Source organism: Lontra canadensis, unplaced genomic scaffold (genome assembly GCF_010015895.1).
Source record: "Lontra canadensis isolate GAN:19392208 unplaced genomic scaffold, GSC_riverotter_1.0 scaffold3, whole genome shotgun sequence".
Taxonomy (NCBI): domain Eukaryota; kingdom Metazoa; phylum Chordata; class Mammalia; order Carnivora; family Mustelidae; genus Lontra; species Lontra canadensis.
This window is the reverse complement of record NW_022630997.1, coordinates 28,911,489-28,939,110: the sequence shown is the minus strand read 5'-3', so window position 1 is coordinate 28,939,110 and position 27,622 is coordinate 28,911,489. Positions and strand designations below refer to the sequence as shown.

General features: G+C 38.1%; 1 protein-coding gene across 5 annotated transcripts in view; it reads left to right on the top strand.

The window, feature by feature from the left end:
* Positions 1-17,597, top strand: part of ZFAND4 (zinc finger AN1-type containing 4) — an 80,471-nt gene extending 62,874 nt beyond the window's left edge. For all 5 annotated transcript variants that reach the window (XM_032837542.1, XM_032837537.1, XM_032837560.1 and 2 more), the window contains 4 exons: positions 5,392-6,567; positions 7,283-7,337; positions 15,535-15,652; positions 16,616-17,597. In XM_032837542.1, coding sequence (XP_032693433.1) covers positions 5,392-6,567; positions 7,283-7,337; positions 15,535-15,652; positions 16,616-16,751 — 1,485 coding nt within the window. In that variant the 3' untranslated portion in view covers positions 16,752-17,597. The remainder of the gene's footprint in view (positions 1-5,391; positions 6,568-7,282; positions 7,338-15,534; positions 15,653-16,615) is intronic.
* The last annotated feature ends 10,025 nt before the right edge of the window (positions 17,598-27,622 follow it).

Genomic DNA, 27,622 nt, shown 5'->3' with positions numbered 1-27,622 from the left:
TGTAATAAGTTTGAAATCAGGAAGTGAGAAACCTACAATTTTGTTCTTCTTGGTTAAGTTTGTTATGGCTATTTGGAGTTCCCTGAGGTTCCATATGAGTTTTAGGATAGATTATTCTATTTTTGAAAAAAATGTAGTTGGGATTTTGATAGAGATTACATTAAATCTTTGTATTACTTTTGATTTATGGCTTATTTAGAAGTGGCTGCCTTAGTTTCCAAACATGTGGAATATTTATACGTTTTTGTTATTGTGGTTTACTTTCACTATCATCAGAGAACATACTCTTAATGATTTCAAGACTTTGATATTAGTTAAGGTTTGATTTGTGACAAAGCATATTGGTAAGTGCCACTTGTGCCCTTGAAAAGACTATGTAATGAGTCATTATATGTAATATTCTGTATGTATTAATTAGATCAAGTTTATTGTGTTGTTCAGATCTTCTGTATCCTTTCTGATGTTTTTGTAGGGGGTCTGTTTTCTCTCCATTTTTGAGAGAGGTTTATTTAAAAAGTCTCCCTATTTTGTTATAGCTTTGTCTCCTTTTATTTATTTATTTTTTTAAAAAGATTTTATTTATTTATTTGACAGACAGAGATCACAAGTAGGCAGAGAGGCAGGCAGAGAGAGACGGAGAAGCAGGCTCCCCGCCAAGCAGAGAGCCCGATGCGGGGCTCGATCCCAGGACTCTGGGATCACGACCCGAGCCGAAGGCAGAGGCTTTAACCCACTGAGCCACCCAGGCGCCCCATCTCCTTTTATTTTTATTTTGCGTATTTTGAAACTGTCATTTGATCTAATACAGATTTGTGTGATATCCAAGGAATTATAGTATCTAACATTTGTATTATTATAAAATGTTTTATCTCTAGTAATGCACTTGTCCTAAAATCTACTTTGTCACTAGTAACATAGCTATCCTAGCTTTCTTTTTGTTTGTGTTTCTGTTGTATGTTCTTTCTGTTCTTTTACTTTCAATCTCTTCATGTCCCTATATTTAGGATTTGTTTCTTCTAACTGGTATATGGTTAGTTTTATTATTTTTTAATTTTATCTTTTATTGAAGTATAGTAGACATACAATGTATTATCTTTTTAACCTAAACTGACAAACTTAAGTCTTTTATTTTACTTAAAGTTTAGTGTAATTACTGATATATTTGGATTTTTATCACCTTTGTTTTTTGCTTAATCAGCTGTTTTATTTCTTTTTCTCTCCTTGTCCTTTTTTGGATTAGTCTATTTTTTCCTTATTTGGTTTTTGTTCTGCATTACTTTCTTGGTTATGGATCCTTACACTGGTTTTTCAGGGGATTACGCTGGAGATTAAAATGTGCAACTTTGACTATTAAATTCCAATAAAAATGATGTTTATTGCTTTCCTGTTAATGACAGAATTCTAGGACTCTAACTCTACTTACATATTCAAATATCTTTTGTGTCATTGTTATCATATATTAATTTTACAAAAATTTTGAACTTCTCCAGTTGTTTTATATTGCCAAAAGTTTACTCATATTTACCCACATATTAAGCTTTTCTGTTGCTCTTTATTCTTTTCTGCAATTATGTGCTTCCTTCAAGGATTATTTTACTTCTGTCTGAATCATTTCTTTGAGTATTTCTTTTTCATTTAGGGTTCTGAACAATGGATTCTTTCAACTTTTGTCAGAAAACTTACTAATTTTATCTTTTGTAATTTGAAAAATGTTCAGTCTTTCTTAAATGTGATAGGACGAGTACAATGGACACCCATGTACCTGTACCTCGATTCACCAATTACCATTTTTACGCGTTGCTTTCTGTCCTTGTTTCTTCACCTGATCCATCTGGGAGTTAGTTGCTGATATCATTTCCCTGTAAGTACTTCATTTTGTGTCTCCCGCTTAAGAACAAGGCTCTTCTGCATAACCACCATTCAGTTATCATACTCATGATTCATCCTTGGTACACATTCTGTCAGCCATATTCCTGTTCCTCAGTGTCCCAGTAATGCACTTGATTTTATTTGTTTTGATTTTTTGCTGTTTTTAATCTGGGATCCAGTCAAGAACCATACATTGCATCTAGCTGTAATGTTTTCTTGGTCTCCTTTTATACAGAACTGTGTCTAGTTATGAAAGTCCTAGATGGCATCTTCTTCCATTACGAGGCTGCTTCGTCTCCATTGTCAATCTGTTTCGGATAGCCACCTTCAGCAAGTATTCTAGTTAGATCGCTGGATAACTTGCTGCTGCTTCTACATCGGCACTGCAGCTTCACCTTGCACTTTTATATTAGGGAGACAGCTGCTTCTTTAAACCTCTGCTAGCTTCAGACTTTCCTTCTGCAGTATCCTTACCTGTGAACCATCATAGATTTGAAGAGAGTTAGGGCCTTGCTTTGGATTAGACTCTGGCTTAAGGGAATGTTGTGGCTGGTTTGATTTTCCATCCAGGCTACTAAAACTTTCTCCATTTTTGCAGTAAGGCTGTTTCACTTTCTTATCATATTCGAGTCCACTAGAATAGCACCTTTCGTTTCCTTCAAGAACTTCTTCTTTACATTTACAGTCTGGCTGTTTGGTGTTAAGAGGCCTAGCTTTCAGCCTCTTTCAGCTTTTGACATGCTTTCTTCACTAAGCTTAATCATTTCTAGCTTTCGATTCAAAGTGAGAGATGCACAATTGTTTCCTTCACTTGAGCACTTCAAGGCTATTGTAGTTCTAATTTCAATATTGTTGTTTCTCAGGGAATAGGCGAGCCCAAGGAGTGGAGGAGAGTTGCGGGAATGGTCTGTTGGTGGAGCTGTCAGAACACACACAGCATTCGTCAACGAAGTTTGCCGTCTTGCATGGGCAGGATTCATGGCACCCTAAAACAATTACAGTAACATCAGAGATCACTGATCACAGATAGCCACAATAAATATAATAACGGAAAAGTTTAAAATATTGTGAGAATCATCAAAATGGGACAAAGAGACATAAAGTGAGCAAGTGCTATTGGAAAAATGGCTTCTATAGACTTCCTTGATGCGGGGTTGCCACAAACCTTCAATTTGTTAAAGAATGCAATATCTGTGAAGTTCATTAAAGCAAAGTATAATAAAATGAGATCGCCTATAATTTTTATTTACCCAAAGGAGTATTAATCGTTCTGTGTAGACAAAACTGAGGCTTTTGTGTGGCAAAGTAAGTTTCTTATTTCAAGAGCACCGTCTTTTCTTGGTATAGTGAAATGCAGTTTTTTTTAAATCAATAGTGCTCTTTCATTGGAGGGTTGAGTTGTTGTGTTTTCTGATTTGGTAACTCCCTTTTGTGTCTATGGATCCTTACTTTTATTTTTTTACTGCCTTCTTTATCTTCACTAACAAGTTCTCAATGGAGAACTTTGAGTTTACCCCTACTTCCCCCAGAAGTCGTGTCTTCTTGAAGCTATCTCCTTATGTTCTGAAGAGTTTCAGGTCACTTGCCTTTGGTTTCCCAGCAGCTCATGTTTTAATATCCTAGATCTTGGGATGTCTGGGTGGCTCAGTCAGTTAAGCATCTGCCTTTGGCTCAGGTCATGATCCCTGGGTCCTGGGGTTGAGTGCCATATTGGGCTCCTTGCTTAGTGGAGATCCTGCTTCTCCCTCTGCCTGCTGCGCCCCCTGTTCATGCTCGCCCATCCTCCCTCCCTCTCTCGCTCTCTCTGACAAGTAAATAAATAAATAAATATTAATATCCTGGATCTTAAACCTCTTTTCAGTATTTTCATAATCAAGTGGGATTTTCTCTTTTAAGGATTTGTTTTATCGCTGTTCGATCAGCCCTAGGTTATCTACACCTCTCATTTTCTTCCTTTCTTCTTTTCCTTCCTCTCACCCTCTCTTTCCCTCCCTCTTATCTCCCTTCCTCTGTCCCTCTCTGTCTTACTCCCTTTCTTCCTTCTTTTCTGGCTCAAAATATTTTCTTGTCTCTCACCACAGGCATAAGCTTTGCAGATGAGTCTCCTAGATTTGGGTATTTTTCTCCTTATAGGTAATTTGAAGTTAATTTTATCTGTCACCTGGTTTTGATGAAGGCATGAGTTATGGGTTATTTTATTTGCTTACTTGCTTGTTGATTTGTATTGTTTTTTGGAGGACGCATGGAGAAATTCAGATTTAGGCAACCACCCATTAATCTCTACAGCCCAGAAGTCATCACCTTTATTTCTGAAGCATATTTTTGTTGAGTAGAGAATGGTAGTTTGATAAGACAGTGCCCCTAGAGTATAAGCAGCTGCAGGAGCCAGCATCTCTTTCCAAGGTTCTTCTTTCTTTGTAGTTTTAGCTCCTCTGTTTCTTGCCTTAACTGGTGTCCACTGAAGTATCTGGCTTTTCTTGTATTTCTAGGTTGGGAGTGTTGTTTAGGTCATCAGGTGTTCCATCCTTTCCTGATGCACATTTCAGCCAATATCTTGAGGCTTAATATCCTTGATTTTTAAGTTTATCCATAACATCATGAATTGTCATGATACTTTCATTAGAACTTAGTGTATGGAAGACCTCTAGACCACTCCCCAGTTCTATGATTTGCTACGAAGATTCACAGTACTAGCATATAGTTGCATTCATGATTAAGATTTATTGCAGCAAAACGGTATGAAGTAAAATCTTCAAAGGCAAAAGGCTCATGACCCAAATCCAGAGGAAACCAAGGACAGTAGCTTTCCAGAATCCTTTCCTAGAAGAGTCTCATGGTTTATGCTTTATTCCTCTATCAATGAGTTGTCTCAGCACATCTGTAGAATATTGTCTATTAGAGACTCTGTGCCCAGGGGTTTTATCAGGGGCCATTGATGTAGACATCCTCTGCCTAACATGTACCAAAATTCCAGACTCCCAGAAGGAAAGCTGGTATTTAGCAAAAACGATATTGCTTATACCAACAGGTTAGGCACTTTTCAGTTAGGGTGGTGGGAATGCTCTTGAAATATAAGTTCCTAGAAGCTAGCCAAAGGCCAACTTTGCAAGCAGGCCTTTGCTAGGAAAGCAGTTTAGACCTATTACCTCTTTTCTGTAGTGCCTATATAGTCCACACCTGTTTATCTTACTAGGAAAAATTGTTGGGGATCTAAAATAGGTTGGTGATATCCTATCTCCTATAAATCAGTAAGTTTTCTTCTCAGCAAAACTCTGACAAACGGTAGTGAGAAAAATAAAACAATATTCATTTTCTTTACCATTCTCAAGAAATCATTCCTCAGTGAAGAAAGAGAGCAAAATTCTTCTGTCCTAAGCTTAAGATTTTAATCTTTTAAGACATTTTTAATTGTGGTTATCAAAATCCCAGTGTTGCATAAATAACATTTTCTTCCTTCATTAGTTTTTGTTAATAGGTAGACAAAATGACTGTGAGAAATTATGTATTCACTCTTTTTTTTAGCCTAAAAAAGCTGTCAAGGTAAAACCTCGTCCACCTATAGCTCCTCGACCTTCTAGTAGTTCCACAGCAGCTGCTCGCCACAGATTGTTAAGGGTTCTCCCCCACATTGGGCAGTCTTGTTTACCTTCTCCTGGGAATGCATGTCTACCTGAAACTTCCAACAATGCGGTTTCAAGTTTGGCAACTTTGCCCCCTGCCGATAGACCCCTATCATCTATCACTGGTGATTTTCTTAAGGAAGATGACAACTGGGAGATTAAGACACTGTCTCATTCCAGTAGTAGCATCAAACTACCACCTCAGATATCCCACACGGAATTGGAAAATGACAAAGAGCTTGCTGATTCTGTTCTCCACCTTGGATCGTCTCTACCTAGGCGGACAAAACACTTTTCAGGAAATTTGTCATCTAATAATGAAGATGACACTGTTTTATTTTCAACTTCAGAAGAAGGTGTAACTGAAGAATCACTTCTGCCTGAAGTGGGCTCATTTGCTACATTTACAGAAGGAAACACTGATGGACAGAGCAGTGGCTTAGAAGTCACACAGAAGGTAAATCCAGAGTTCTTACTCACTAATGATGATAAAGGGTTGAAAGCTGCAGAGCAGCATCTTAAACATGTTGCAAGAATGTTGAGTGGTGAATCAGTAGAAACTACAGTTCTCAACCACCGTGAATTAAGTCCTCACAAGAATAGACTCTTGTCACCTCTTCGCTGTTCTACACCAATGTCACTCCATAATTCTCTGGTGAAATCACCAAGACAGTCCAAATGTTTTGAGTCTGGGAATCTCCAGTCTTCTGCATCACAAAATGTGCTTCGGTCATTGGATGTTCGAAATGTAACTGATTCTTCTTTCTCTAGGACTACTCGCTTTCGAGCTGTTAAAGTTGATTCACCCGGGAAAAGATCTGATGTTATTTCTAAAGTTGAGGCTCGGGATATCACAGAAGTTGCTAACAAGGCTTCCAAAGAGCCTGTTGGTTGTGTAAATAATATAGGTTTTCTTGCTTCACTGGCCCGGAGCGCAAGCAGAGATAGCTTACTGAGCACACGTGGAGCAGGCAGGCTTCGGACCTCTGGAATCGGGCTGTCTACAAGCCTCCAGCATTTTCAGGAGGAAAATCTTAGGAAAAATTCTCCCCAGGTAGAACCTACAGATTTTTTTCTAGTAAGTATTTGCCTTTCAGTATGTTCTACTCGTTATCTTTATAGTCATTCAACATATTTAAAATTTGGTTTTTTGTTTACGTAAGTAAGGAGGTGTAAGGATGAATTCTTTTCATAAGTTTCTCTTACAATGTTTATCTAGTTTGTAGAAAATATATTTGACAGTTGAATTTTAAATGTTTTAGTCCTAAATTGAGAACTATAATTTGAAAATAATTCTGTGTAAACAATTTATGACATATTTTTATGCTGAATATTTTTATTAATTTTTCCCAAGTAAGAACTTTTATTTATACCATCAGATTTCATTCTCTTAAGGAAAAATAGTAAGTACAATATTGCTCGATTGGAGAAACAGAGTCCAAATTAATTTAATTAAAAATTTAATTAAATGAAAGCCTAACAGCATTTCCATGATAAAATAAGACCACAAGAGTCTTTTAACTAAACTGAGGGTTGCTGGAGAGGGAGATGGGAGGGGCATGGGGTAATTGAGTGCCCTACATTAAGGAGGGCACGGGATTTAATGAGCACTGGGTGTTACATGCAACTGATGAATCACTAAATTCTACCCTTGAAACTAATAATACACTAAGTGTTAACTAACATGAATTTAAATAAAGTCTTAAAAAAATACAAGTATTTCATGTTTAGTGATCTTTTCTTCTGTTCTTCATTAACTTACCACTGTAGATGTTTTTGTGTTTTAATTATAGTCTGCCCGTGGTATTGGAATGAATGGAAGTAACACAGCAGCAGGGAAAAGAGTAGGTAAGCTGCTGATAATTTTGAAAATATAAGCCTAACAATCATTTCACTATGCATGGTGTTGTATTTTCAGAGAGAAATAAGTAAAGAACATTCTTTGTGGTATGTGTGTTCCACTTAAGAAAATGCTTATGAAAACTGAGTGTAGGACATATTTGAAGAATAAAGCAAAAATTGAAATTGAGGTCTCTGTTGCCTGGGAAAAGATACAGTCCATGTGAAAAGACAAGAAGAATGAAGAACTAACGTGTAGTTCCCAACCCTCTCAGCTCCTGGCCACTCTACAGCCATTCTGGGCTGCTGGGTGGGTTTTGTGAAAGTATCCTAGAGAGGTGTGTCCTGATATCATGATCCAATATCAAGAATGGCTTTATTAAGATCTCCTTTTGATGAATCAGATTATTTCTGGGTAAAAGGAAAGGACAGTCCTTGAACCAGCCCTTTCCAAAGCACAGTAGCAGAAGTGACTATAACATTAGCACTTCCTTCTTCCAGGAACACCTTAAAAGTGCACTGACCCATCCTTATTTCCAGGGCAGCCGTTGTTTTCTCATCTTTTGTGGTTTAATACCCAGACTAGGGGTGGGAACTCATTACCAAAGATGTACCACTTTTGTAGCCCCTTGAGGAATTCTCAAGGATACTTTATAAAAGTCTGTAAAACAGATCTGACAACCAATATAACATATATTATGGTTATCACATGAGTTTTATGCCTTTAAAGAGATACTTAGGGTATATTTTTCACTGCTGTGTAAGACCCAAAGTTTTAAAGTCTTAAGATATCTACTTTTTTCAATTTTGCATTGTGGTAAGATATACATAACATAAAATTTACCATCTTAACCATTTTTAAGCATATAACCCAGTGACATTAAGTACATTCACACATTCACATTGTTGGAGAATCCATTTCCAGAACTCTTTATCTTGAAAAAACTGAAACTCTGTATCCATTGAACACTATCTTCTCATTCTCCCCTCACCCCAGCCTCTAGTAGCCACCATTCTACTTTCTCTCTCAGTAATTTAATTACTTTAAGTGTCTAATATAAATGGAACCATATAGCATTTGTCTTTTTGTGTCTGGCTTACTTCATTTAGCAGGGTTCATCTGTGTTGTAGCATGTGTTAGAATTTCCATACATTTTAAGGCAAATAATACTCCACTGTGTGTATATATACAGCATTTTGCTTATCCATGTATCTCTGGATGGAGTGTTGCTGGAGACCTGTGTTGCTTCCACATTTTAGCTCTTGTGAAGAAGGCTGTTATGAACATGGATGCCCATATATGTCTTTGAGACCCTCCTTTTTTTTTTTTCCTGATCTTAGACAAAGGAGCAAAGGCAATACAATGAAGCAAACATAATTTCTTTTTTTTTTTTAATTTCAGCATAACAGAATTCATTGTTTTTGCACCACACCCAGTGCTCCATGTAATGCGTGCCCTCCATAATACCCACCACCTGTCTCCCCCAACCTCCCACCCCCTGCCCCTTCAAAACCCTCAGGTTGTTTTTCAGAGTCCATAGTCTCTCATGGTTCATCTCCCCTTCCAATTTCCCTCAACTCCCTTCTCCTCTCCATTTCCCCATGTCCTCCATGTTACATGTTATGCTGCACAAATAAGTGAAACCATATGATAATTGACTCTCTCTGCTTGACTTATTTCACTCAGCATAATCTCTTCCAGTCCCGTCCATGTTGCTACAAAAGTTGGGTATTCATCCTTTCTGATGGAGGCATAATACTCCATAGTGTGTATGGACCACATCTTCCTTATCCATTCGTCCATTGAAGGGCATCTTTGAGACCCTCCTTTTTTTTTTTTTTTTAAAGATTTTTTTTTTTTTTTAATTTGACAGACAGATCACAAGTAGGCAGAGAGGCAGGCAGAGAGAGACAGGAGGAGGAGGCAGGCTCCCTGCCGAGCAGAGAGCCCGATGCGGGACTCGATCCCAAGACCCTGAGATCATGACCCGAGCCGAAGGCAGAGGCTTTAACCACTGAGCCACCCAGGCGCCCCTTTGAGACCCTCCTTTTAATTCTTTTGAGTATGTACTCGGAAGTAGAATTGCTGGCTCATATGGTGATTGCATTTTTAATTTTTTGAGGAATTGCCATACAGTTTTCCATCGTGGCTGCACTATTTTACATTACCACTAACAGTGTGCAAATTCCAGTTTCTCCACATTCATAAGAACACTTCTTATCTTCTGGATTTTTGTGTGTGTTTTTTTTGATAATGGACCTCCTAGTAGGTATAAGGTAGTATCTCCTTGTGGTTTTGGTTTTCACATCCCTGATGATTAGTGACGTTAGGTATATTTTTTTGAGCTTAGCTATTTGTACATCTTTGGAGAAATGTCTGTCAGATATTTTGTCCAATTTTAAATTGGGTTGTTTTGGGGTTTTTTGTTGTTACTGACTTTTAGATATTCTTCATATATTCTGGATACCGATCCCTTACCAGATATATGATTGGCAAAGATTTTCTTCCATTCTGTAGGTTCCCATTTTACTCTAATGACAGTGTCTTTTTTTCTTATTTTAAGGTTTTATTTATTATTTATTTGTGAGAAAGAGCGTGAGCAGGGTGAAGGGCAGAGGGAGAGGGAGAAGCAGACTCCCTACTGAGCAGGGAACCCGAAGCCTGGCTCGATCCTGGTATTCTGGGATCATGACCTGAGCCAAAGGCAGATACTTAACTGACTGAGCCACCCAGGTGCCCCGACAGTGTCTTTTGATGGACAATAGTTTTTAATCTTCATGAAGTCCGGTTTTACTGTTTTGTTTTGTTTTGTTTTGTTTTCCTTTGGTGCCTGTGACTTTGATGTTGTGTCCAATAACTCATTGACAAATTAGGGGTGCTTGGGTGGCTCAGTCAGTTAAGCATCTGCCTTCGGCTCAGGTCATGATCCCAGAGTCCTGGGACCAATCTCCACCTCGGACTCTGCTCAGCGGAGAGCCTGCTTCTCCCTCTCTCTCTGCCTGTGATTCCCCCTGCTTCTGTGCGTTCTCTCTTTCTCTCCTTCTCTCTCTGTCAAATAAAATCTAAAAAATAAAATAAAAAATAAATTGTTGCCAAATTCACTGTTATGAAGCTTTCCCCTATATTTTCTAGGAGTTTTATAGTTTTAGGTCTTATGGGTCGGTCTTTGATACACTTTGAATTAACTCTTTAATGTATATATTTTTGTATATGGTGTAATATAAGGGTCCAGCTTTCTTCTTTCTCATGTGTATATCCAGTTTTTCCAGTGACATTTATTAAAAAGACCATACTCTCCCCATTGAATGGCCATGGGCACTCTTGTCAAAAATCATTTGACTCTATATGTGAAGGTTTCTTTCTGGGTTCTTTATTGCCTTTCTTTATGCTAGTACCACAATGTTACTGTAATATATCTATGTTTAATTCTAATTTGGCCTTTGGTGCTTCTTCACTTTTCTTCTTACTCTTTTTCTGAAGTTGCTGTTGCTGAGGTCACCAAAGATGTCCACAGTTTCAAATCCAATGGATACTTCTGTATCCTTATCTTGTTTGATTGTTGTGGCCCTCCTTCTTGAAATAGTTTTTTTCTTTTCCTTTGTTTCTCTTTTTTTTTTTCCATTTCTTCTTCTTTTTTTAATTCTGGGCTATCATATTGTTGTAGATTTTTGTTTTGTTTCATTTTCTTAAACCTGAGTTTCTTTTTTGACTTGTTTTACCAGCCTTTTGCTTATCCCCAGGTATACACTCTTTTGGTTGATTTCATTTAAGTCAAGCCATCAACTGCTACCTGCAGTCATCATCACCTGAACAGAGCTGTGTAACTTACTGCCATTTCCTTTTAGTAATAACTGTATCATCCTGAATTTCCTTGAGTCTGTGAGAGTTTTTTTTTTTGTGAGAGTTTGATATAAGTTTTATTTAATTGATTTGCTAAGTTCTTCCATTGGTTTTCTTTGCTTTTAACTTATAGGGTCTCCCTTGGAAATCTTATCCACCAGGTAGTCATCATTTTTAGGCAGAGATTACTGCCTACTAGCATCCAGAACTGGCATCCAGAACACTACTCTTATTACTTTGTTGGCTGTCTTTTCCATTGGGTAAATTTTTATAGATCATTGTCTTAGATCAATTATTAGATTAGGAAATGCCAAACAAGTGAGTTATTCTAAATAACTTTAACCTTGTTTTGAAAAGCAACTTTTCACATTGGAATTACTTTATTACTTTATTTTCTTTATTCATATGTCCATTGCACATGAGAGAAGGCTTCAGAGATGAATTGATAATTGATGATATGTTCTTACAAGATGAGTGGAGTTTTACCGGGTTGACAAGGTGGAATCGAGCATTTTAGGAGAGATTACACCTATAAGTGGGTCTGGTGCTTCGATGAAGAGTGGGTATGATGTGGCAAATGCCAGAAAATGGCTCTGGGAGTCAGAAAGGTATCATACTGGACATATAAGACCCTGAATGGCACTGTAAAGAATAGTAGGAAACATGTATACTAGTGATCGATCCTATCATGGAATAGATGACTTATAAATTGTTTTATTTAGAAGATTTATTTAAGGTTGCCTGATGGCTCAGTCAACTAAGCCTCTGCCTTTGGCTCAGGTCGTGATCCCTGGGTCCTGGGATCGAGTCCCGTATCAGGGACTTCTCTCTGCTTCTCCCTCTGCCTGCCTCTGGCCCCTGCTTGTGCTCTCTCTCTTTGAAAAATAAATAAATTAAATCTTTAAAAAAATAAAAGATTTATTTAAAAAGTTTTATTTATATAAAAAGGTAGAAGCATATATGGAAACCACTCTCATAGAAGACGACTGCATTTGTGTTCCTGCCAACTCATTCTTGTCACTACTGTGTTGTATGTTTCTGCACATTCACAAAAGTTCTTGAATGAAAATAGTTTGGGAAACATTAAGTGAGGCAATTCCAAGGAAAGAAAAAAAATGAAAATATGACTACACTGAACTAAATTCTTATCAATAGGTTATTCCATTGGAGAAGGATATTCTAAACCTGAATTTCAAAGATAATTGCAATTAGATGAGTTTCAGAGGATATCTGGTACTATATGCCTCCTCTGTGTGTCCTTTGCAAATGCTTATCTTACTTTCATTTTTTAAGAAGTGGAAAGTACCCTATCACCTTCTTCTTGATAACTCTTTAAGTGTACTTGAAGAAGAAAGTGCTTATTAACTGAGTTAGCACCACGGCACCATTGGGAGCCATTCACTTAGTTTTCAATTTTGTTTCTACCATAAGGAGTCATTCAGTTAGTGTCCAATTTTATTTATAATTTTAGGCAAGATCTAGGGAAGTATTTCAGGCTGGTAATAAAGCTGACTTAATTTTCCTGGGTTTATATATCCAGTCCCCAGTCTGGGTGGCAAAAGGTATAGCACCAATTCATTGTAATTCCAATTTTTTGAACCCTTGAAGGATTTTCAATGCCATATAAACATTTAGCCCAGGCCTTCCAAACCTCCTTCAGTAGTGAATAGGTACCAGTACCATTGAGACTATCATTTTTCTTCTCATTCTTTCCCGCTTGTTTTTGTTTTCTTTGTTTGCCTCTTGCTTCTTGGCCTTTTAGTGCCACCAGGCACAGTGTGCTTGTACTGTTATTGTTAACAACTGTGGGCAGTGACTGAGCCTGTCTGCTTGAGTCAGGTTTGTTGGAATTTTGCTCAGTTCTAAGAGTATTTCACTTAGTAATTAAAGAAATTGAATGCAAGTTGGTGCAGCCACTTTGGAAAACAGTGTGGAGGTTCCTTAAGAAATTAAAAATAAAAAAAAAAGAAATTAAAAATAGAGCTACCCTAGGACCCTGCATTTGCACTACTGGGTATTTACTCCAAAGATACAGATGTAGTGAAAAGAAGGGCTATCTATACCCCAGTGTTCATAGCAGCAATGGCCACAGTCACCAAACTGTGGAAAGAACCAAGATGCCCTTCTACAGACAAATGGATAAAGAAGGTATGGTCCATATATACAATGGAGTATTTTGCCACCATCAGAAGGGATGAATACCCAACTTTTGCATCAACATGGACGGGACTGGAGGAGATTATGCTGAGTGAAATAAGTCAAACAGAGAGAGTCAGTTATCTCATGGTTTCACTTGTGGAGTATAAGGAATAACATGGAGGACATTGGGAGATGGAGAGAAGGGCATTAGGGGAAATCGGAGGGGGAGACAAACGATGAGAGACTGTGGACACTGAGAAACAAACTGAGGTTTTGGAAGGAAGGGGATGGGAAGTTGGGTGAGCCTGGTGGTGGGTATTAAGGAGGGCACGTATTGCATGGAGACTGGGTGTGATGCATAAACAATGAATCTTGGAACACTGAAAAAATGAAAGTTAAAAAAAATTGATTTAATTATTTCTTTTTCTTTTCTTTTTATTTTTTTCTTTTTAAAGATTTTATTTATTTATTTTGGAGACAGTGAGAGCAGGGACAGGGTGGGGCATATGGGGAGGGAGAAAGAATTTGAAGCAGACTCCACACTGAGCAGGGATCCTGATGTGGGGCTCGATCCCAGGACCCTGAGATCATGACCTGAGTCAAAGGCTTAACCAACTGAGCCACCGAGACACCCCTGATTTAATTATTTCTTATGTGACGACATGTGCTTTTTTTTTTATTTTGTTATGTTCAATTAGCCGACATACAATACATCATTAGTTTTTGGTACAGTGTTCTGTGGTTCATTAGTTGCATATAACACCCAGTGCCCATCACCACACATGCCCTTCTCAATATCCATTACCCTGTTACCTTTTCCCCCCACCCCCGTCCCTTCTGTAACCCTCAGTTCGTTTCCCGGAGTTCAGAGTCTCTTATGGTTTATCTCCCTCTCTGATTTCTTCCCATTCAGTTTTCCCTCCCTTCCCCTGTGGTCATCCACACTATTCCTTATGTTCTACATATGAGTGAAACCATATAATAATTTTCTTTCCCTGCTTGACTTATTTCACTTAGCAGAATCCCCTCCCGTTCCATCCACATCAATGCAAGTGGTTTTTGTTTTGTTTTGTTTTGTTTTTTAAGATAAAAAATCAAGTTATGGGGCACCTGGGTGGCTCAGTCATTAAGCATCTGCCTTCGGCTCAGATCCTGATCCCAGAGTCCTGGGATCGAGCTCCACATTAGGCTCCCTACTTGGCGGGAAGACTGCTTCTCCATCTCCCACTCCCCCTACTTGTGTTTCCTCTCTCGCTGTGTTTCTCTCTGTCAAATAAATAAATAAAATCTTTTTAAAAAATCAAGTTGTTAAAATAGTACAAAATTTAGTAAATATTTTTTGGAAAGCTAGTAGTACTGTGAAATTGAGCAGTGTACCATATTAATCACTATTGATTATGGGATATTTAATATAATTATAACATTTAAAAATTTCAGAATGCTATTTACGTGTGAGAACCGAGTTGACCTTAAAACATCTAGAAACCTAAGGGAGAAAAATACATGTTACGTTGTCTTAAAAATGAATAAATTGAAGTTTTGAAAGAATTAAAATAGGGGCGCCTGGGTGGCTTAGATGGTTAAGCAACTGCCTTTGGCTCAGGTCATGATCTCCAGGTCCTGGGATCAAGCCCGTTAACCTGCCAGTTCAACCAGGAGACTGGAGAGTCCGGGGAGTCTGCTTCTCTGTGCCTCTCCTTCTGCTTGTGCTCTCCCTGTCTTTCTCTATCTCAGATTAATAAAACCTTTAAAAAAAGAATAAATAACTTACTTGTGGTTTGATGAATATAATTTCAGTGGTAATCAGGACTAAAAGATCAGTTTTATGATACTCTGGTGTTCCTTCTTGGTGTAAAAGAATAGGGTTACATTGTTTCCTCTCACAGGCGTCATAAAGATGATTTTGACCCAGACAGTTACTTTTGATTCTCTGTCAAAGTTTGATATACTTTACAATTACCGATTGTCGTTGGAAGTAATCAGAAACGTGCCAGTGTGTACAGAAGTCCTGAAAATATAAGTCTCAGTCAGTAGAAACCTATAACAGTTCTATTGGATCTTTACTTATAGATTCTATAGATAATTTTGGATATAAAAATAACACAAATTAATTTCTTATGGCAAGGAAGTTTCCTGTGATAGGGATGTGTTTCATGTTTTGCCTAATATTATTTCACATTTAAAATCCTGTGCCTGTATTAATCAGGGTATCCTTTCTTTAAACAGGAGAATGTACTCATCACCTCCCACCTGTGAATGCCCCCATTCAAACAAAGAAGAAAGCAACAAAGCATTGTTTCCTTTGTGGGAAGAAAACTGGACTGGCTACTAGCTTCGAATGCAGGCAGGTTGGCTGGCTGGGAAAGCTGAGATGCTTTCTTTGTGGTGACCCAGTGTAGGGATACAATATAAAACACTCTTTAAATTGGCTATTCATTAACATCATTAAGATGATGTTCAAATAGCAGTCCTCAGTTCAGCTCCTAATTGGCTAAAAAGTAAGTAGACAGCTCCTGAGTTTATAAATCACGAGATCCTCTCCTGTTACTTCAAGTTAGGAGACTTAAATCAATGGGAGAATAGACTTTCTTTGTCTCATGATAGATATGCTTGTTTTTTTTTTTTAATATAACTTGGAAGAACCCATCCTCCCAAGATTCTATTTGAAATTGAACACAAAAGGGACTAAATTTATTGTACTGTTAACTTTTATATGGTACAGTTTAATTTGAAAACAGATGAATAATACATTCACAAAAATTAATGAGTTTTGTCATAATTATCTCTTTCGTTAGCATTGATTAATATGCTCCGAGGACGATATCTGCCCTTAGTTTGAGTGCACGCATTAAAATGGACTGCTGCTTCACAGAGTACTTTTTATTCAAATAGAAATAGCTCATCTTATTTGTTAGAAATATTTAAAAGTCCTTTCATAATTATGTTTTATGTGATTTTCTTTTGAGACTGAATTTCTCACAAATTCAGTTCTCCCAGGTTTACTAGATATAAGAGAAATGATAGACATATTTACCAGCTTTTGCAGTTTTACTGCTTTGTAAACATCTGTATCCTGTTTCATTTCATAATAGGTTCTTTATAACAAACTCTCATATTCATGGACAGTTAAGTTTTTCTTTTTGGGGTACTTGTGCTGGTTTATGAGCACAAGAGAAATGTCAGTGCTGGAAATTGCTAAGAGAACCAGAGGGCTCCTGTTGGATACTTGAAATCAAGCTCTGATCTTCCAAAGAGATGATCCTCTATAGAAATGTGACCATTCACATGGACTTTTTTTGTGCTTTAGATGTGGAAACAACTTCTGTGCATCTCATCGCTATGCAGAAACTCACGGCTGCGCCTTTGATTACAAGAGTGCAGGGAGGAAATACTTACAGGAGGCAAATCCTGTGGTTAACGCACCCAAACTTCCAAAAATCTAGCTCTTGCTCTGCGCCTAGGAATTGTATTACAATGACAGAAGAAATATTGTTCAGACTGCATTATTTTTGTTCGACTCTAAAAGACTTGCCAAATGACAAAACCATACAATGCATACTGTTGGAGAAAGAATACTACTGTATTTGACATCTTTATCCTTTGGTGAATTGAAAGTTTTAAAAAGTAGTTTTAAAAATTTTATAATGATTTAGCTTTGTTATTGCATGTCTTGTGTTAACTATTTTATATTTGATATTGCAATTTCATAGACAAGTCTTCAAAAGATGCACTTTAGGAAGTTATCACTGACCATGTAACCAGCTTCCACATTGTACAGAAATGTGCTGCCATGCAGTGGCTCTACTCACATCCACCATTTTTTTGAGGAGTGTGGGGGGGGGGGTGGGAATTTTTTTTTTTTTTTTTAAATCCCATGTGTGAAAATGTATTGAGTTTGCCAGCAAGTTCCTTTTTATTTCAAGCTACTTTTTATAAAAAAGAACATTTTGTTTCCCAGTGTGATTTTAACACATATATATTTCTTCCATATTCAGATTGGCATTCAGATATGTATCCATTCTATAAAACACATCATGTTAATCATACTATATATTTCTAAAATACTACTTTTTGAATGGTAGTTTTACAATACAAGGGGTCTCAGTTGTTGTCATTAAATACGGAATCCAACTTTTCACTTTTTGAAAAATGGCTACATTTAAAACAAAATCTTACAACTTGATTTGTTTTTCTTATAAGTTGAGTGCTATTACCAGGAGAAATTCAAATAAATATTCATTTTCATTATGAGTTTGATTATTTAATTATTTACAATAATTTTTCTTTTATAATTTTTTAAAAAATGTTATTTAAATTCAATTTAATTAATGTATACTATATTATTAGTTTCAGAGGTAGAATTTAGTGATCATCAGTCGCATGTAACACCCAGTGCTCATCATATCACGTGCCCTCCTTAATGCCCATCACCCAGTTACCCCAACCCCCCAATGACCTCCCCTCCAGCAACCCTCAGTTTATAGTTTATAAATAGTTTATATATAGTTTATAGTTAAGCATCTCTTATGGTTTGCCTCCCTCTCTGTTTTTATCTTATTTTTCCTTCCCTTCCCTTCCCCTATGTTCATCTGTTTTGTTTCTTAAAATCTGCATATGAGTGAAATCATATATTTGTCTTTCTCTGACTGACTTATTTTCCTTGGGATAATACCCTCAATTATTTCATTAAATAAATCAGTAATTTATTCTAACTGGAAAAAATGACTATCAGTATAAAGGTATTCTAGGACATAAGGGCCCTGTTCCCCAGATGTAAGCAATATAACCAATATAAGCTTTTGAGAGTTCACTCGCTTCATGAAAGCTTAGTTGAATCAGATCCTGAACCCTGGTAAACAGGTGGCAGGCAACCCAAATAGATTTTGCAACTCTAGCCCCACCCAAGTTGGATCTGCAGTGGTACCTGAGGCTAATTTAGGTGCTCTGCAGGGTCTCTTTCTCCACAAAGGGGTGAATGAACTGGAGAGTTCTACTCTTCCTTCTACTTCTTAAAAAAAGATGGAATATTAAATGGATCAAGAGCCTTCATCTTTCTGAAGACATCTCAAGATGCTCCTGGTCAGGAAGGAAATACATTTACAAGTGGGAAAGATACTAGTGGAGGAGTGATACAATTAGGGGTTGATGGCGATGGTTTTTAAGGCGAGCTATACAAACTAATGAAAATATTTACATTTGTGTTGAGTAGTTCAGTTTTCCTTCCCCCCCCCCTTATCAAGACAACATGTACTTTAGACATTTAAAATCTATTGCATGGATAGGCTTCTGTAAAAGGACAAAACATATTTATTCTACAATAAATATGAATGGTTAGGGTATTGATATATGCTCAGTGCACTATGCTTTTTAAACTAAGACCATGCAGAAGTAAGTCTTGTTTTAAGTCCATCAAAGATTATGGTTAAAAGTGAGTTTTTGGTCCTTGTCGTACTAGTTTTTAAGTCACTGAGAGAGAAACCAGTCAAATTCCAGAAATAATATCATTGGAAAGCATTTCTTTATGCTTTAAATTCTTACAAAGAGATGATCATAATTTTGCAGATCTCATATCTGTTTTTCCAACCCCAGTAATTATCAGAGTGCTTTGCATGTAGACCCAGGTTAAACATTAGTTAAATAAATTAATTATATGGGACAGCTTAACTGTGACCAAAAATCAAGGTGTTCATGTGGTTTTATATAATTTATATAACTAAACTAATTTTATGTGATAAAATTCAGTTTCTGGATTTTATTTTTTTTGAGGGGGTGGGCTGATGGAGAGAGAGAATCTCAAGCAGGCTCCATACCCAGCCCAGAGCCCTACACAGGGCTCAGTCTTGACCCTGAGATCATGACCTGAGCTGAAGTTAAGATTTGAATGCTTAACCAATGAGCCACCCAGGAACCCTCTCTGAATTTTATTTTTAAACAGTAAGTATTTGGTTTTAGCAACATTAAAAGTTAAAATGTTTAACTTTTAGCTTTGTGAAATATTTTTCAAGTTAAGTTTAGTGCTTTTTAATCATTCTAACATAAGAATTTCAAATATATACTCAGATGTTTTAAAATTTCATCTGTGTTCTCACTTGTGGAAGGATTTAATTACAACAGAGAATACAGGAATTGATTTCCTGGTATATGTTTAATGTGGTTTTAAGCCATCAGGATAGAGAATCCAATCTCCTTTCTAGTGGGGGTTTCTAAAGTATGAACCCTGTACCTATCTTGAAACACAAGATTTTAAGTGACACATGAATGAACTTTTAAAAAATATTTATATACTTTTAATGTTTATCATGAAATGATCAAGTAGCTTAAGTTGAAAATAAATTGATACAGATAAAAGTTGATTGAAAATTGACAAGAGTATGTATAACATAACAGTAGATGTGAATGACTGAAATTTAGGAATAAAGGTATCTCATGTTTCTTTGAAAATTATGTTAGACTTTAAAATGGTTGATGAAAGTGAATGTATGATTTTTGAAAAAATACATAAGGATAAAAAATGAAAGTTGAAATTTCACCATGGACAACCTCCTCCCCCCACCTCTTTTAAGAGTTTCTGTTTTAGTTAACTCATTACCTCTGTACTCCCCAATTTTTATTAGTATATTAGTCTGCTGAGGTTGCTGTAACAAAATACCATAGACTGGGTGGCTTAAACAACAGAAATTAATTTTCCCATGGTTCTGGAGGCTAACAGTCCCAGATCAAGGTCTGTCCAGCAGGGTGGTTTTCTGGTAAGATCTCTTACCCTGGCTTTCAGAGAGCTGTCTTCTCATTGTATCCTCATGGCCTTTCCTCAGTGTGTGCATACATGGAGCTCTCCAGTGTCTTGTTTTACAAGAGCACTAATCCTATGGGACCAGGCCCTACTCTTATGACCTCACTTCATCTCAGTTACTTCTTTAATCCAGAAACAGCCACACCGGGTAGGGTTTAACAATTTGAAGGACACACATATATTTAGTCCATACTGGCCAATTCTTTATAGTTAGAGTATTTATGTCAAATTCACCCACTCCTCTGCAGTTACCCTTGTCCCTATCAGCATAGCTTTCACCTGAGCTATTATAACTGCTTAAGCTTCCTAGCTGGGATTCTTGAGTTACTACTGTGTCCTTTATATAACCCCATTTTCTACACTTGTGAACTTGAGAACCAAAAATTGAGCACATCAGTGCCTGAAATATATTAGTGACTTTTATGTTCTTAGAATAAAGACCCAAATCCTTAATACTTCTTCCTAGTAAGGCCCCTGTGATCTAGCCCCCACCAATTTCTCCAATCTCAAATTGCATGGTTTCCCCCTGCTTTCTGGAATTTGCTCACATTGACTTTCTTTTAGTATTCCCAGCCTGTTTCTTTCTCCTTAATACCCAGTGGTTTTTCAGATGCGTACTCCATCATTACTTCCTGAAAGAAGCCTTCCCTGATGTATTCTTGTCTAAGTCAGTACCATTCCTCTTCCTACCATATACATTTCTTTCATGGAATGTACCACAATATTATTTTGATATTTCTGTGATCCTTTGAATTGCATAAGATGGCAAGTCCATCAAAGCAGGAATTGCCTTCCTGTCTGTCTATCCATCCTTGTTCCCAAGCATTGCAGAGAAGCCCTTAGTATTTGTTGAATGATTAAAAAAAACTTTTTTAAGGATGTGCTAAGTCTTTTTAGTGATCTAGTAATATTAAGTGATATTATTACCTTTTCTGCCTTGTATTTGGGTTGATTTAAAAATTGAAAGCAGGAGCTCCTGGGTGGCACAGTCAGTTAAACATCTGACTCTTGGTTTCAGCTCAGGTCCTAATCTCAAGATTGTGAGATCCAGCCTTGCATGGGGATGCAGAATCTGCCTGTGACTCTCATTCCCTCTTCCCCTGCCCCTCCCCCCTAAGCTCGCTCTCTCTCTTTTTTTGTTATGTGTTACCATACAGTATATCATCAGTTTTTGATGTAGTGTTCCGTGATTCATTGCTTGTGTATAACACCCAGTGCTCTATGGAATACATGTCCTCCTTAATACCCATCACCAGGCTAACCCAACCCCTACCCGCTTCTCCTCTAAAACCCTCAATTTGTTTCCCAGAGTCTCATGGTTTGTCTTCCTCTCTGAGCCTCCCCCCTTCATTTTCCCCTTCCTTCTCCTAATGTCCTCCATGCTGTCTCTTATGTTCCACAAATAAGTGAAACCATATGATAATCAACTTTCTCTGCTTGACTTATTTTACTTAGCCTAATCTCCTCCAGTTCCATCCATGTTGATGCAAAAGTTGGGTATTCATCTTTTCTGATGGCTGAGTAACACTCCATTGTATATATGGACCACATCTTCTTTATCCATTTGTCTGTTGAAGGGCATCTTGGGTCTTTCCACAGTTTGGCTTTGTGGACATTTCTGCTATGTCATTGGGGTACACATATGACCCTTCTTTTCACTATATCTGTATCTTTAGGGTAAATACCCAGTAGTGCAATTTCTAGGTCATAGAGTATCTCTATTTTTAATTTTTTGAGGAACCTCCACACTGTTTCCCAAAGTGGCTGCTCCAACTTGCATTCCCACCAACAGTGTAAGAGAGTTCCCCTTTCTCCACATCCTCTCCAACAATTGTTGTTTCTTGCCTTGTTAATTTTTGCCATTCTAACTGGTGTAAGGTGCTATCTCAATGTGGTTTTGATTTGAATTTCCATGATGGCTAATGATGAACTTTTTTTTTTCATGTGTCTGCTAGCCATTTGTATGTCTTCATTGGAGAAGTGTGTGTTCATGTCTTCTGCCCACTTTTTGACTTGATAATCTATTTTTGGGGTGTTGAGTTTGAGAAGTTCTTTATAGATCTTGGATGTCAGCCCTTTGTCTGTAGTGTCATTTACAAATATCTTCTCCCATTCCATAGGTTGCCTCTTTGTCTTGTTGACTGTTTCCTTTGCTGTGCAGAAGCTTTTTATCTTGATGAAGTCCCGAAAGTTCATTTTCACTTTTGTTTCCAATGCCTTTGGAGACATGTCTGGAAAGAAGTTCCTGTGACCGATGTCAAAGAGGTTACTGCCTATGTTCTCTAGGATTTTGATGGATTCCTGTCTCACACTGAGGTTTTTCATCCATTTTGAGTTTATCTTTGTGTATGGTTTAAGAGAATGGTCCAGTTTCATTCTGCATGTGGCTGTCCAATTTTCCCAGCACATTTATTGAAGAGACTGTCTTTTTTCCCCACTGTATATTTTTTTTCCTGCTTTGTCGAAGATTATTTGACCATAGAGTTGTGGGTCCATATTTGGACTCTCTACTCTGTTCCACTGGTCTATGTGTCTGTTTTTGTGCCAGTACCATGCTATCTTGGTGATCACAGCTTTGTAATATAGCTTGAAATCAGGCAACATGATGCCCCCAGTTTTGTTTTTCTTTTTCAACATTTCCTTAGTGATTCGGGGCCTTTTCTGGTTCCATACAAATTTTAGGATTGTTTGTTTCAGCACTTTGAAAAATGCCAGTGGTATTTTGATCAGGATGGCATTGAAAGCATAGATTGCTCTGGGCAGCATAGACATTTTAACAATGTTTATTCTTCCAATCTATGAGCATGGAATGTTTTTTCCATCTTTTTGTGTCTTGGGTTTCTATCTTTTATAGATAGTTGTTAACTAGGGAGCAGAATAGTTATTACTTGGGGGCAAGAAGCTGAGTTTCGTACTTTTTCTTCCTAATTTGTTCGGAGGTTTCCTGTCAGGTATCCTCCATCTTGGATCTGTCTGGTTTGATCTGGCTTCTTGTGGAGTGCTGCCAGGACAAGTCTCTGACTCCCTGATAGCTGGCCAGGACAACCTCACTGTTGGCCTCCAGAGGTTAGGGGTTCAACGTATAAATTTTGGGGAGACACAATTCAGACTATAACAGATTCTATATATTGCTGTGGTAACAGATTAACTTTTATTCCTCATCCATGCAAAATCCAGTGATCCAAGCAACTTCCCAGGCAATTCAGGCTGATTCAGGCTAATTCCATTGTATGATTTTGCCAATGCAACGTATATTCTTTAGGGTTGCTGCAGCAGGGGAGAGAGGGCTAGAGCGTTGCCCGTTGACTTTTCATTGACTTTGTGTAGAAGTGTATATACATTCTGCTCACAACCCATTGGTTAGAGCTAGTCATATGGCCTTACCCAATTGCCAGAGTTAGTGGGGTGGTGGGGAATGGATATTCAATGAGTTGTAAATGTCTGCCACAGATGGTATTAAGGGCTAAGAACAAAAGCCAAGCACAATAGAGTGACACAGATAGTTGTTGTTTTAGAAAGGGTGGTCAGAGACCTCCACTATGAGAAAGTTACATTTATGTAAAGTCACAAAGGAAGGGAGAAATGAGGGAAGTGTTTTTTTTTTTTTTAAGATTTTATTTATTTATTTGAGAGAGAGGCAGTGAGAGAGAGCATGAACGAGGAGAAGGTCAGAGGGAGAAGCAGACTCCCCATGGAGCTGGGAGCCCGATGCGGGACTCGATCCCGGGACTCTGGGATCATGACCTGAGCCGAAGGCAGTCGTCCAACCAACTGAGCCACCCAGGCATCCCAGGGAAGTGTTTTAAGCCTGAGGAAACCAAGAAATAGCAAGGAAGTCTGGCAGCTAGAACAAAGCAAGTAAGGGGGAAAACAGGAAATAAGGAGCTACATCATGGAAGACTTGATAGGCATGAACTTTGAATTTTATCTGAATTGGGATGATATTGGAGGTTTACATAATTGGACTTGTTTTAAAAAATCAGTTTGGTGACTGTGTAGAAAAACATTGGAGGAGGCAACGATGGAAGCCAGGAGACAGATAATCATCATCATCATCATCATCATCATCATTTATAGGAATTCATAGGGCTGGGCTGGGCTGTAGCACTCCTGGATGGTTTTTATCCTCTTCTCAAACCACCAACACCCCTCTCCCTGTCTTCACTCTCAACTTCTTATTTTAAACTGGGAACAATTGGAAAAGAAACTCTTTTTTTTTTTTTTTGACTCCATACTGAGTCAACTCCATACTGACTCCATACTGAGTGCAAAACCCCACATGGGGCCCTAATCTCAGGACTCTGAGATCATGACCGGAGCTGAAATTGAGTCAGATGCTTAACTGACCAAGTCACCCAGGCACTCTGGAAAAGAAATTCTATATGCATCTAACAACAAACATACCAAACTATCTGTATCTGTGCCTTCCCACTCCCCTTGCTCATCTATCTATGGATGACCCTTCCAGCTAACTCAAGGATTTCCTTCCCATGTTTGTCACTCTCCTGCATTGATATTTTCTCATCACTGGATCACTTCTATATTAGTGTATAAATATTTAAACAAAATACCCAACCCCCACATCTCTCCCCTGCTGTTGTTCCATTCCCCTGTTTGTCTTTGCAGCAAAAGGAAATCTGCTTCCTGTCACCGTTTACTATCTCTGCAATATGGCTTGTATCCCTACCACTTTATCTTAATTGCTCTGTTCTCAAGTTCTCAAAGATCTCTCAATTGCTAAATCCAAAGGTCACTTCTCATTTTACTCAACTTCTCAGCAGCAAATGAAATGACACACTGAGGCACTACCTTCTCCCTAAGAAGTTTTCTTCACTTAGCCTTTAGAACTCCTCTATTTCATTTTTCTCCTCTTAACTTTAGCTGTTACTGCTGTTTTCTTTGCTCATCTTCCCATCTCCAAAGTGCTACATGAGCAGCCTTTGGATCTTTTATTTCCCCTGCAATTATGCAATTAATGTCCTTGGTCAGCAACTTTCAGTGATTTTCAAACTGTAACACCATATTGTTAGGTTACTTTGTCAAAAAAAAAAATCAGTTGAGTTGGGAGAAGTTTTTAAAAAATGGAACAGAATAAAGTGGAAAAGAAAGGAAATAGTGAATTATAGAGGGTAGATTTGCTTTTTGAAACTTTTAAGTTATCTACATGTGTTTGGTCAGTATGAAAAATGTATTTTATATCCTGGGTTGAGATCAGAAGGTATGAAAGTTGCTTTTCTGTGTGATCTCATCCAATCTTGTAGCCTTAGATACTACCTACCAATCAGTTTGTCTCTTTAGCTCTCCTCAGAATTCTAGTGTCTTCTGTGCAGTTGCTAACTGTACACCTCTATTTGGACGGTTAATAGACAGGCATGTCAAATTTAGCATGTCCAAAATCAAATTCTTGATTTTTTTCCTCCCAGCCTGCACATACCTTTTTTTGACTTTAAAAATGTAAGTCAGTTATTTTACCGCAAAAGTGGATTTATTTGGGAATAGCAGATAATTGCAATTCAGGAGAAGCAAGGTTTAGCGAAAACTTTAGGCTCGTCTTAGAAAAGAGGAACATTATTTAATGGAGATGAAGGAGGAAGTTAGGGTTTTTTGTTGTTGTTGTTTGTTTTTTAACAGAAGTCCGTTGGAGAAAAGCCAGAATTTGGAGCGGTGAGGTTTGTTTTTTTTTCCCCCAAGATTCTATTTATTTATTTATTTGACAGAGATCACAAGTAAGCAGAGAGGCAGGCAGAGAAAGGCGGAGAGAGGCGGGGAAGCACACTCCCTGCTGAGCAGAGAGCCGGTGCAGGGCTTGATCAAAGGACCCTGAGATCTTGACCTGAGCAGAAAGCAGAGGCTTTGACCCACTGAACCACCCAAGCACCCCAGTGATGAGGGTTTCTTATTGGCTGAATTGCTGGCATAGTTTCATATAGGAGATATGCTGTACATCTTTTCCTGTTGGGACCTGTAATTGATAATTCTTTCCTGTTATCCGTTTTTCTGTCGGGGTAATAGGTAATCCTTCCAGTTATTGATGACTGGTATGGCACAAGAGCTCCCTCTTCTGGCCTCCCAACTCCATTTTAAAGATTCTTTTTTTTTTTTTTTTTTTTTTTAATTTGACAGAGATCACAGGTAGGCAGAGAGACTGGGGTTGGGGGGGGGGAGTAGGCTCCCCGCTGAGCAGAGAGCCCCATGTGGGGCTCCATTCCAGGACCTTGAGATCATGACCTGAGCCGAAGGCAGAGGCTTAACCCACTGAGCCACCCAGGCACCCCAACCCAACTCCATTTTAGTGAGGTTTCCCTTTATTAATTTTCACACCCTTCTCCATCTAAGTAAATGACAGTTCCATTCCTTTGGTTGTATAGGCCAAAAACCTTGGAATCATCCTTCACTCCGTTCTTTAACAAATACCTCTAATCAATCTGAATATCCTATTGGCTCTACTTTTTGAAATATGAAAAATACTATGTGAAGCAAGACTGTCATTTAGCGTAGCGTAGCTTTATGATGATGCTTAAGAGGTGATTATTCACCTCTTTCTCTGTTTGCAAGTCTGTTATTCCTTGTGTTCATCACTCTAGGGAGAACTCCAGTATATGCACTGTGTTGGATGATATGCTGTTATAGAGTCATCTGTAATTACAGCAATAATTATAGTATATCTTGTCCTACCTACCAATGCATTTTGTTTGCAGTGAAACTCTAACTGAAAAACTAGATATGTTCAGCCATTTGGTGGTGACTACTTTCTTTCCCACAAACACTAGGAGAGGGCAGGCAATTTTCCTACGTGGGCTGAGGCAGCGGACGGGTAGTATACTAGGAGTCGCCATCACCACAAACGTAATGTGGAATTAACCTGCTGCCATATGGCCAATACTCCCCTTGGAGTGAAGACCTGGTCATCCATGAGAAATTCCCTTATTGGTAGCCTTCCATTCTAAATGCAAAGATTTTTTTGTGGTTGTGCTTAGTTTCCTTGCTGGCAATGCTCAACTCCAGTCCAGGTGGCAAGAGTCCAGACCCAGGTCCTGAACGCATTCAAGCTGTCAGTTGCCTTTCCCTCAGGACTCTGACCTCCTATATCACTACCTCTTGCTAAAAGTCATATATGGTTAATATTTATTGAGCGCTGTATGTATTGGGCACTTTAAAGTGCTAGGCCAGCCAGCATTATTTCATTTCATCTTCGAAACTATTCAGTAGCTACTATCTTTCTTTTAGGTGGATGAAGAGATTCAGAAATGTGACGTAAATTGCCTAGATAGAAATGGCTGAGCCAGGACTCATCCTAGCATTGTCTCCATGAGTACTGCCTAACTTACAGATCCCTCTGGATATCTCAAGGGTCTTTTCCACTTCTTACAGATCCACAAGCCATAGATTAGCCAACTTTTTTGCTTCTCAGGCATGGTCGAGGCATAAGGTATACCAGTGAAAGATACTCTCCCTGCCTTCATGGAACATCTGCTGCCAGAAGCAGCAGAAAAAGTCGAGCAGGTTGTGGCAACTGGCCTTGTA